This window comes from Anser cygnoides, chromosome 1, assembly GCF_040182565.1.
Source record: "Anser cygnoides isolate HZ-2024a breed goose chromosome 1, Taihu_goose_T2T_genome, whole genome shotgun sequence".
Classification (NCBI taxonomy): domain Eukaryota; kingdom Metazoa; phylum Chordata; class Aves; order Anseriformes; family Anatidae; genus Anser; species Anser cygnoides.
In genome coordinates, this window is record NC_089873.1 from 86,282,205 (window position 1) to 86,294,416 (window position 12,212).

The following is a 12,212-nucleotide window of genomic DNA, read 5'->3' on the forward strand; positions in this document are numbered from 1 at the left end:
ATTTTGGCATGACGGTGTTGTTTTTTCATCTCCCACTCTGACACAGCATGTTTCATCTGTATATGGTTTCTACTATATGAGACATTTAAAATGGCTCAGTGAAGAAATGGATTCTTGTCACTTAAACATTCACTCTCCATATCTGTGGAAACTCAGTCATTTTAACAGTGTTTTAAATTCTGTATGCTAGCAGATTGACTATAAAAATTGAGAGTGATATAATGTCAAGAATTTAAAGGTACACTGTTGTACCGGTAATAATTTATGTTAATCATGTTTTAATTTAGTCATTTTCAACATACTTGTATTTACAAATTAAACCACTATTATGATTCTCCTTTGTTTGCATGATATGATTTTATTTTATATTTTTTTTCCACTCACCAGATGTTTTCAACACTTTGCTTCCCACTACTGTCATCCCCTCCCTTACCACTGCAACAGTCACAACCACTGTAGCCTTAACAACCAGCACAACCACATCGGCAACAGCCAACAGCACCAGAGGTACAGTATGCTTCTTTGTTATGGCCTGAAAAACACGTTGTAAATAGGAAATTAAAGGCTTGATTTTCCTTTTTTTTTTTTTAAAGGATAGAAATTGCTAAAGAGAGAGTTCAAACATTTGAGTTCAATATACATTTAACAGAATAATCCACATGATGGTACATGGTTAAGAAAGATTTCATATGACCTTGAATATTTTCATTGCTCCAGCGGTATGTATGTGAACTTTGACAGGATGCTTAAATTATTTGTATACATTTGCATTTAATTTTTTTAAGGTTAGTAAATTAACTTTAATGTGAAATGCAAGCAAGCTATTTTTAAATAAACATGACCTTTTAAGACTGATTATTTTGGGTGCTAATGTTTAAAACAAGATAAGTGTCTTGGCATTGGAATTACTGTTGATGCAATCCTGCTTGGTAACAAAGAGGCATCACATTTTAGTCTTGTTAGTCTTTTATAATTTAAGGTATTCCTAACTTAGGAGTGTCTTTATCTTTCTGTAACTACAGTAAATGAGCTGAAATTTCTCTCCACTGATCTTCTAGAATTGTTGTTGGTGTTTTTTTGTTTGGTTGTTGTTTTTTGTGTGTGTGTGTGTGTTTCTAGTACTGCTTTTCTCTGTTATGAGCAATATATAAACCTTAATTTTACCGTCATATTCAATGACCAATGACCAATCAATAGTGCACGTGTGTCTGCAAGGTTTCACAGATAATCATTGTCTGGGTAAGGAATAGTTAGTAATCTCTCACAGTGTATGAAATGTGATTAGGAGAAGGTTCCTATGTGGTCTGTTGATGGCTTTTGTTGTACAAGGAGAGAGGAAATAATACTGAGTTATCACAGCACAACATTCATATGATGAGTTACAATTATCCCAAGAAAGTTGAGAAAGTTATGAAATCTTTTCTTTCTGGAAGCACTGGTAAGAATCAGTTGTAGTGACCTGCCTAACTTACAAGAATAAGCTGAGCTAAATGCAAGTCCATTGTATAAAGATTGTGATGGTATCAGATCACCCAGCTTCTTCCTCCATAGGGCACTGGTATTTTAATATTGTGGCCTTCATGTAATAAACTGACATCAAACCTGAAATTACATTTTTAAGCTTTAGCATTAGAGTGTGAAGAAATATCTTAGCGAAAAGGAAAAAGAATACTGTAATAGTTCTTTCCTCAAGAAAAAAAAGGAGAGACTGTAGAAGACAGCCCAATGCTCCAAGGGTTGAATAGTAGCAAGAGGAATATGTTTTTCAAAAGGAACAGAGTGGTAGGGATGACCATACCTTTATAGAGAGTATTTTCAGTCAAGCAGCAAAAGCTTCCCAGCTTTTGGGGGGCTTGGAGAAGCATTTGTCTAGAAGGACAGAGTGCTTGGTGTGTTCCATGCTGGCATTTGCTGTCTTTAATTGTTTTCTTCTTGTTGTTACATGATCGTAACTATCCTATATCTCTGATGTGATTGTATATTTAGTGTATCACTGTTATTAAGGTATTCTGTTGCCTCCTAAGTGTGGGTTAGGACCTCATCTTCCATTACTCTTAAGTGTTGATTTTCACTACCTAATTCCTGGCATTAGGAGGAAGAGCTGGGAAAGAGGACCCTCTTCTAAGCTTCAGCTCTAATACACGTTAGAAAGTATGCTGTTTGATGCTACAGTAACAAAGAAATACTACTTACCAGAGAGTAAAAGAGCAAGGAAATCTGTGTGAAAGTGATCAATCACTAAAAGATCAGAGCTCACTTTTTCTGGAAAAAGAAGGGGATGCAGCAAAATGACTGAGAAGATGAGGCTGTTTCAAACTCAAGGAACTGGTAGACAAAGTCTCTTGGCCAGATAATCTAAAGGACAAAGGAAGTGTGGAAAGCTGTTTCTTGAATAGTTTGTATTGAAAAAAAAAAAAGAGACAGTCTACCCCAAAACAGAGAAAAATAGGACATACAGTAGACTAGTGAAGTACTGTCTAACAATTTAAGAAATCAAAACCCACAAAAATATGAAAACAGAAGAGAGGATTACTATAAGCATAAGTTACAGTGTATAAGTTACAGTGATAGTGTGTAAGACAACCACAGGAAACCAGGAATAAATTCAGAAACAAGAAGCAAAACTAACTGCAACAAGCAAGGTAGGAGAAATGAAGCAACAGAAGGGTATAAAAATACATTAGATGAAAGACAAAAATAAAGAAATTCAGTGATCCTATTCATGAAAGATTAGGATAAAGCAGAAGTAATTTTTGTTTTATCCAAGCAATGGATGACAACTGGAGTGCTGTTTTTAACAGGGGTGTTACACTGGAAGATGACCACAGATAGAGACAGACCAAAGAACAAGAACAGAAAGTTTAAAAATATAATCTGTGAGGAAGCTGAAGGCACCAGTTTGTTTGGTTTTGCTTCCCCCCCGCCCCCACCCCAAAAAAAGTCAATAGGACTGTGATGAGCAGTTATTTTTCGAGCTCAATGGGGAAAATAAATCCACTGAATTAGTGGCAAAAGCATTTAATGGGGAAACTTTCTAAATGTACAGGAAGCAGCGACACAGTGTAGCTATCAAAGTTCTAGGATTTCCATCATTAGAGTTGCTTTCTTTCAACGTGTTTGATTGCCATGGCAGAGGGAAATGGACAAAATGCTCTCCTTAGGTCTCTTCCTCCCCTATCTGTCTTGGACTCATAAACAAATAATGTTCATAAACCTATAGTGAATGTTATGAGGGCTGTGTTCTGCCATTTCTCTTCATCCTGAAATGCTAGATTGAACCTTGTCTAGATTGGCAGAGCACCTACACAGCTGAAATACAGGTTGCATAAGAACCAATCTTGGAGAGGATCACATTTTCAGTAGTGTCTTCTTCTGGCTGAGCAAGTACCATATAAACATATTTTCCTTTGGCACTTCTGCTTCTTATTCAGTAAGAGTTCTGACTTGAAGGAGCACATAAAGTCATGAAGTTGAGACACTATTCATATATTTTCATCCTACAGACCAATTTAATTTTTTTTATATATATTTATTGTGCTTTCCAGGTAGGTTGGAAGCAGCATTTTTCTTTATTGTAATCTATTGGTTCTTGTTTGATCATGCCTTAAAGAAGCAGAAGTTTGCTCCACATCATAGGGTAGTACATACTAGATAATGGTATCTTTGAACCAGATTTCTAACATATGAGATACCTTTCCAATGGATTTCCAATAGCTGACATAATATTCCTGCTGAGAACATTTCACTAGTACTATCATAGATACTTTTGAATGACTTCAGGTAAATTTTACAGGACATTCCTCTATTCTACAAGACAGTCCACCTTGAGGATACGTTACTGCACATCCAGTCACAGGAAATGCCATTATAGGAATATAATACAGGGTATAAAGAGCCCAGAGAGTCTGTAGATCTAAGGCATTTTACATTACGTTGACTGCACCTCTTCATTACTAAAAGCCTGAATTAATGGGGGGGGGGGAAATGAAATCATCATTTCTGGAACAGTGTGACCCATCTCTGTCTTAATCTGCATGGAGTTTAGTAAACAGCATGAGAAAAAGCTACTGACCCAGTTGAATAATAACATGGTAATTCATAAACATCCTCTTTTGTCAAACTTTTCACTTTCTCAGACAAACATATGCTTGATTTTGTACTCAGTCCTTCAGGAATTAATTATTCTTTTACTGGTACATTACCAACTAACTCAGAAGTCTAAACACAATTTGATGTCAGAGAAAAGTATTGTTTTTTATATATTTGTCAAGGGTATCTTAAAGCCTAATAACCACGCAAAGGAACGTACGACAAAATGAGAATAAAATGTATCACAAGAAAAGATTCCAGGGGACTAAGGAAGGAATAATTATACACTGTATGAGTAGTTTCCCTTCTATCAGGTTTATGTAACATTATCTGTGAAAGCTGTGCATAGATCCATATTATTGTTCCCTTTTTATAACTGGGAAGAGGCACAAGAAGACTGTGGATTTGCCCCCTGTAGTGGAAAGAGGGATCCCTCTCTTGGGGAAATCCTTTGTTAGTATAAAGTTAATTCAGATGGTCCTCCTTCAAAGTCCTATAGGTGAAGAGAGACTGGTAATTAGTGTAGGAAAAGTCACCTCAACTCAGAACAACTCTTCATGTTTCTGGATTCGCAGAGGAGAAAAGCTTGTGCTCGCTGTCTTTAAACACACAAATGTACACAAAACCCTCTCTAGGTTGGTATTGTGTTAATCCTTCCCCCAAGTTTTTGTTTGTTTGTTTTTCATTTTTAACCCTTTCATAGCAGTGGAAAAAAAAAAGAAATTATGAAACTAGGTAATTCTGACTTCTTTTTATTGAAGACTGAAATCTCACAACTCCCTATCACCACGACCCACACACAAATAGGTATAAAAGTAACATTGCAAGAGCATCCCAAAGTCAAAAGATAGATCAATTCAGTTCTATTGCATGTATCTGGCTGAGTCAGTCTCAGCTGACTCACTTGTATAATGACTGTGCCAGAATGTTCACAGCTTTATATAGCAATGCCTAAAAACATCTCCAAAAGTCATTGCACATAACAGAGATACGAGGTTGCTCCCAGGCAGCTGCACTACAAAGTCCAAGAGTTTGTTTAACAGTCAGGGCGTCCAGATAGTGAATCAATACATACATTCATATATAAATAAAAAAAAAAGTTAAATCTCTGCTCTATTATAATTTTCTTTGATTTTATTGTTTTGGGCTCTGGGGTAAAAGAAAGATTTCTTAGAAGAGATACAGAGAACTAAATTTAGAAGACTTTACAATGGATTAAGGAAGGATTTGAAGGTATAATCATTTTGATAAACTATTATAAATTCAAAGTATGAATATTTCCACTTAATAGCATACGTTTCAACAATCTTAGCTAGAAAATTACCTTCTTTTTGTTCCACTTTTGGAATTTACATGAGAAAAAAATAAAGAGCTATCTGATTGTAGGTAGTTAAAATGCAGAAATTATTTGGGCAATACTTATATTTCTCAGTTCAGTTCATATCAAAAGAATGTTAAGCATTACCAGTTTTTTGCTTGTGACTTCATTTTTCTTTTGTGTCATCTGATTAAGGTCACTTGGTACTTTGAGATACTGACAGAGAGAGAAACAACAAAGTCAGGAAAAGATTCAGAATATGTGAGGGACAAGGGAAACAAGGATGGAGTTATAACAAGTATAGTTGCTTATACTTACTTGCATTCAGCTCTGATAATAAAATCATTGTTGTCTAATGTTAAAAGCAGTATTGTATGACAGCATGCTAAAAGCTAGTTGTTTTATATACTACTTTATATCTGTAGCAGTAGCATAAAAATTAATTTTGTCTGTTTTCACTCAAACCAGATAAGCAAATTACAACTTTCCAGTTTTTTATTTCTTCCTTCTCATCTTCCTTTCTCTTATAATAATCTTTTACTAACTTATACAACTTCTAGACTTCCCAGTAGACAAAAAAAAAAAGAGATTCAAAGCAAGACTATAGACTTCTTCCCCATCAGACATTCAAGTAAGTCTTTAGCTCCCCTCTTGCAAGAACTGTTATCTCTTGATCTTATAATGACTTCATTCATTATTTTTATTTTTCATTTTGCTTGTTGCCCAACCGTTTAGAAGGTGTGCTAGTAAAGCATGGTAAACCTAAGTTAGACCACGATGAAAGTCCAAATCTATTTTTACAGGCCTCTCTACCGAAGTCTCGAAACTTTCAGAGCTTTCTCTGGTCAGAACTAATATCTATTACCCAGAAAAAACATCTAGCTACACGTGAGCAGTAGCTGGGAAACCTTTCCAAACAAGCATCTCCAACCAGATGATAGAGTGACCAGGAACAGAAAGTGCCCTTCCATTCCTTTGCACTATTATGGGCAAAGTAGAGGAGACTAGGGACAGAAATGGTACCCAGTCTCCTGAGGTCCACTACTAGCTAAAAGGTGCAGATGGGAGATGCAGGAGTATAACATTGTCTGCATCTTTTTCATTGCTTTTCATCAGTAGGCATTTGTCTCCTTGGCAAAATCCTATGCCTCTGTGCAACAGGGATGACAAACCTGGAGAACCCCAAAGCAGGTATCCAATGTACCTAGAGAGCAAGAGGACAAAATTTAAGAGAAGTTGGTTTAGGATTATAGTCATTTCACACTGACAGTTAGCTGAACTCAATCACACTGCTCTTTCACTCCTCCTCGTCAAAAGAACAGGGAGAGAAAATATGATGAAAAAAGGCTCACAGGTTGAGATATGGACAGGGAGATCCTTCACCAATTACTGTCATGGGCAAAGCACACTCAGCATAGGTAGATCAATGTAATTTATTGCCTATTGCTAGTAACAGACTAGACCAGTGAGAAACCAAAAGCAAACTAAAAACACCTTCCTCCCCATCTACCTCTCCTACCTCTTCTCCCCAGGAGGCACCGGGGAACAGAGAATTAGGGTTGTGGTCAGTCAATGACAGTTCATCTCTGCTTCTCCTTCACAGTCACTCCCTGCCCCTGCTCCACGTGGGGTCCCTCCCATGGGATGCTGTCCTTCCCAAACTGATCATACATGGGCTTCCCACAGAAAGCAGCTCTTCAAGAGCTGCTCCAATATGGGTCCATCCATACTCCTCCAACATGGCTCCCCTACAGGCAGCAGCTCCCACCAGATCACCTGGTCTTGTGTGGGCTCCTTTCCATGGGCCTAGAGTCTGCTCCACCGGGGGCTCCTCCATGGGCTGCAGCGTGGAGATCTCCATGTGGGACCCATGGGCTGCAGGGGGACAGCCTGCTCCACCAGGGGCCTCTCTACAGGCCGCAGGGGAACTGCTGCTGCCTGCCTGGAGCACCTCCTGCTGCACTGACCTTGGGGGCTGCAGGGCTGCTTCTCTCACATTTCTCCATCCTCTCTCCCAGCTGCTGTCATGCTGCAATGTTTTTTTTTTGTTGTTGTTGTTGTTTTGTTTTTAACTTCCTTAAATCCACTCTCCCAGAGGCCCACCCAGTGTCGCTCACAGGCTCAGCCCTGGCCACCAGCGGGTCCATTTTGGAGCCAGCTGTAGCTGGCTCTGGTCTGATATGGGGTAGCTGCTGGGCTCTGCTCACAGAAGCCACCCCTGCAGCACCTCTGCTGCCAAAACCTTGACGCACAAACCCAATACAAGGATCAAACAGGTGAACATATTATATGAAAATATGCCTTTTGTAGTGAGGTTTAAACCTGATGCTTATGAAAGTATGAGGAAATTAGAACGAAGAGGAAAAAAAAAATAGATTAGGCACTCCTGTGCTCATCTCTTCTGTGGTACTTGATGGACACACAAGAACTGTCCTATATGCTGGGAAATCCAAGATACTTTTGCCCAGCATGAGCAAGGAAGGTGAGTTCTTGCTAGATTTCTGTTTCTTTATAGATCCCCAAGTGTTTCTCCCAACTCCTTCAGTATATGCAGCTCACTTGGTTTCACTTGCTGTTTCAGTTGCATGACTCTTGCTAGTTTCTAGAGTTTCTGGGAAGAGAGAAAAGCAATAGATTAAAATAGGTACAAGAAAAATATCTCTATAATGTTTATGCTTAATTCTATTCTGCCAGCTTTTTATCAAGAAAATCATCTAATGTACCTGTGCAGTTCTCATGTGTCTATGCCTTCTCTGGGTCCTCGTGAATTGAACAGGACTTGCAATTTTTAAAGCTTCTAAAGTATATTTTCAACAGGCTAGTAGTCCACAGTGCTAATTTTAGGGGACACAGATTAATTGTTCCCTTGCCTAAACAACATTTAATTAGTGTTTCATCCTGCTGGCCATGCCTAGTGTTACAATTAATACTATGAATTCTCAAGGCTCACAAAATTAGGATCGACAAAGGCGATTGTAGCACCTGTTCTGTTTTTTAGGTTTGATAGATATGCAGCCAGTAAAAGCCTTCTTCTAATACCATAAAAGTGGCTTTTGAGAATGTTAGTGCAGTCGATCATGTACACAGATTTGATATATGCAATAAAATGAAAATCATGAGTCCTTAGGTGTTCCTGTTACATGTTAGCCTCGTGGTACAAGGTATCTCCCCGTACCAACCAATCATTTAAAAAAAAATAAAAATAAAAAATCTTACTTTGCTTGTTAGATTCCTATAGCTTTCGAAGTATATCCACTGAGAATTAGAATCATGACAAAACAGTACATGCTCATATGTGTGGTGATTTTAGATCAAGCACATTAGCTTCGAGCCAGTGGCTGTACAAAAATGACATGAAAATAATTTTTCTTTTTAGAAAAATGTTAGGAATTTTGGATATTGCATCCACAGAAGATATCTTCTTATGGTTAACAGAAGACAGGACAATGGGGTAGTGAGTAACCTTCATTTGTAATTATGAATTGAAGGACCTTTTCATGCAGTATGAAACTAAATGTGAACCTCCATTATCACTACATACTTAACAAATGGAAATATCCTGATGTCTATATTGTGAACAGACAAAAAGCAAAAACAAGTGTTTCTGTGTGGAGTTCCCTGTTCTGAAATCATGTTAAAAGAGGCTTTACAGCTGTAATATCAACTGAAGAGTAATCTTTTAGTCAACATGCACTGCACTAAAGCAGTCTAGCCACAAATGAAAATTCTGGCAACATGATCCACATCATACTAGTTACCTTGATTGCCATGAAATATATTTGTTCTGTTTTGTTTTGTTTTTCCATTTTTATGTCTTACACAAGCTAAAGCAAAAATATCTGGAATTTAGAAAATTGTAGTTTTCTCTGCTTAACAGTTATCGTGATAAAAGATGAAGGTTATTGCCATGTTATTTGGTCATATTATTCATGAAATGAGCCCGTTGCATTCCAGCACAAATAAAGATAGATTTCATACTGTTAATACTTTGCCACGTAAATGAACATTATAAACATGAAATGTAAATTACAAACAGGCACAGTGAAGACATGAGGGAAAGGAAATATCACAATATTTTATATTAGGAATCTGCTCTTTGTGTCTGGAACAAATATTTCTAGTGCTAACAAATCCATCCAGCTGTCAGCTTGCAGTAATGAAGTATGCAACTTAAAAAGTACACAGCGATTTCCAGCCTTGATGGATTATCACTTAACCCAAAATGCAACAATGTAAAGATAAGTATCACAATTGGTTGATGGTCTGATAAAGATTCCATTATATAGCTGAGCTCCTAAGAGGCTTCAGCAATGCGACAGAAATTCAGACATTCCCAACCTGAGCTCTGATCGCGCTGTTTTTTTTTTTTTCCTACTGCATATGAATTATGCAGTCTAATAGTCTCTATTGTAAGCTAACAGTGCTAGAGAATTTCCAGATTAAGAGTCTCTTGTGTTGGAAGCATGCTCGCTCTCTGTAAAGAGAATCCTTGGCTCAGAATTCATCCTGAGACTTCACCTCAGGTGCCACCAACAGCAGGGGCTTGGCACTGCTTCTACCCAGCCTCCCTGTGTAGCAAGGAGGCACACACAAAACTATGTGGAAAGGGCTGAAGGCATCAGTGTCAGCATAAAGCATAATGTTGAAGACCACGTATACCGAAAACTGCGACTGTACTGACCATTTCTATCTGAGCTCTGAGAGTTGATCTCAGTCACACTTCCTACATTTTATGAATGTGTAGGCATTTGCAGTAGTCAGATGTAAATGAGGCAGGAAACATACATTATTCATGGTAACTTCATACTCCAGCAGTTCTTGTGACTTCTCATACACCAGTAATCTTGTTACTTCCAAAATAATTCAAATTTTTTAAAGATATTTTTACCTCATACCCACTGCTCTAAGAACCAGAACTCCATTGATTTCAAGCGACTTTTGGCATAAAGTATTTACAGTTATACAAGCATTTTGGCTTGCAAATTGATTAAATGATTTTATTTTGCCTAGTTGACAGGTAGTCTCGAGGTCTGGAGCAGATTTGTGAAGAATTTTTTTTCTACAGGAGAACAGACTATAGTATCCTTTCTTGTATGTAATAACCTACATATATAGAAGCTCATTAATTTTCACTGGGACTATGTGCACTTTCATGTGTTATTCATAGATTAAGATCTGTGATCTGCTAAGTCCAGAGGGAGCCACTAGTTCAGTCAACCTAAATTCTTCTATAGATTCCACTGGTATTTATAATGAGGACCAGAAACCTTTATTTTGTAAAACAATGTCCACCGGAACATTTCTTAGTTTAAGACCTAAAGAACTGGAGAATCCACAATTTTCCTTGGTGCTTTTCTTCAGCAGTTAGCTACCCTCATTGTTATAAAATTGAGACTTCTTTCTCAGTTAAATTTTCGTGATGTTAGCAGCCACACATTGTTTTTTGTTAAACTTTTCTTCAATAAAATGGCTTCTCATTCCATACATTTTCTCCTCTCAGAAGTGAATGTTTAATGTAGAGAAGACCCTGCAAATATGCTTCAAAATTTGTTTGTAAGAATTGTCTTTGTGATCGTTAGGAGCTTATTAAAACTTCTGTTTGATTTGGTTTGTTGTAAAGGCATCTGTGCTTTCAAGCGTATCTTCGGTGATGAATTTTAAGGGAAGTATTGTACATTCCTTTTAACAGGGAGAAAGATTAGTCAAATAGTTTCTGTTGAACGTGTTTAATTGTTTCTCTATAGCAAAGCACACGGCTAACAGTTTTAGATGTACTTTTTTTTTTTTTCTTCTTCTTATAGAGAGATTTACAGGGTACTTCAAGACAGTACCACCAAAACATGAGGTCTGTTGTTCTGAAGTTACTCTGTAAGGCAGGTTTTGGTATGGTCCGTGCTGGACCGTATGCGTATGGCCGTGCATGGCCAAAGCTGCCTGGTGGAGAAGGACCTGGGAGTACTGGTTGATAGGCAGCTGAATATGAGCCAGCGGTGTGCTCAGGTAGCCAAGAAGAACGTGTTTAATTGTTTCTCTATAGCAAAGCACACGGCTAACAGTTTTAGATGTACTTTTTTTTTTTTTTTCTTCTTCTTATAGAGAGATTTACAGGGTACATCAAGACAGTACCACCAAAACATGAGGTCTGTTGTTCTGAAGTTACTCTGTAAGGCAGGTTTTGGTATGGTCCGTGTTGGACCGTATGCGTATGGCCGTGCATGGCCAAAGCTGCCTGGCGGAGAAGGACCTGGGAGTACTGGTTGATAGGCAGCTGAATATGAGCCAGCGGTGTGCTCAGGTGGCCAAGAAGGCCAACAGCATCCTGGCTTGTATAAGAAGCAGTGTGGCCAGCAGGTCTAAGGAGGTGATTGTCCCCCTGTATTCAGCTCTGGTGAGGCCGCACCTTGAGTACTGTGTTCAGTGTTGGGCCCCTCGCTACAAGAAGGACATGGAGGTGCTCGAGAGAGTCCAGAGAAGGGCAACGAAGCTGGTGAGGGGTCTGGAGAACAAGTCTTATGAGGAACGGCTGAGGGAGCTGGGGTTGTTCGGCCTGGAGAAGAGGAGGCTCAGGGGAGACCTCATCGCTCTCTATAGGTACTTTAAAGGAGGCTGTAGAGAGGTGGGGATTGGTCTATTCTCCCACGTGCCTGGTGACAGGACGAGGGGGAATGGGCTAAAGTTGCGCCAGGGGACGTTTAGGTTGGATGTTAGGAAGAACTTCTTTACTGAAAGGGTTGTTAGGCATTGGAACGGGCTGCCCAGGGAGGTGGTTGAGTCACCATCCCTGGAGGTCTTTAAAAGACGTTTA

At 38.5% G+C, this 12,212-nt stretch overlaps 1 protein-coding gene across 7 annotated transcripts in view; it reads left to right on the forward strand.

The window, feature by feature from the left end:
• CADM2 (cell adhesion molecule 2) overlaps positions 1-12,212 on the forward strand; it is a 666,627-nt gene that overhangs the window by 619,802 nt on the left and 34,613 nt on the right. For 6 of the 7 annotated variants that reach the window (XM_048071686.2, XM_067001482.1, XM_048071687.2 and 3 more), the window contains one exon: positions 388-507. The exons of the other annotated variant lie outside the window; for it this stretch is intronic. In XM_048071686.2, coding sequence (XP_047927643.1) covers positions 388-507 — 120 coding nt within the window. The remainder of the gene's footprint in view (positions 1-387; positions 508-12,212) is intronic. 7 annotated transcript variants of the gene reach the window in all.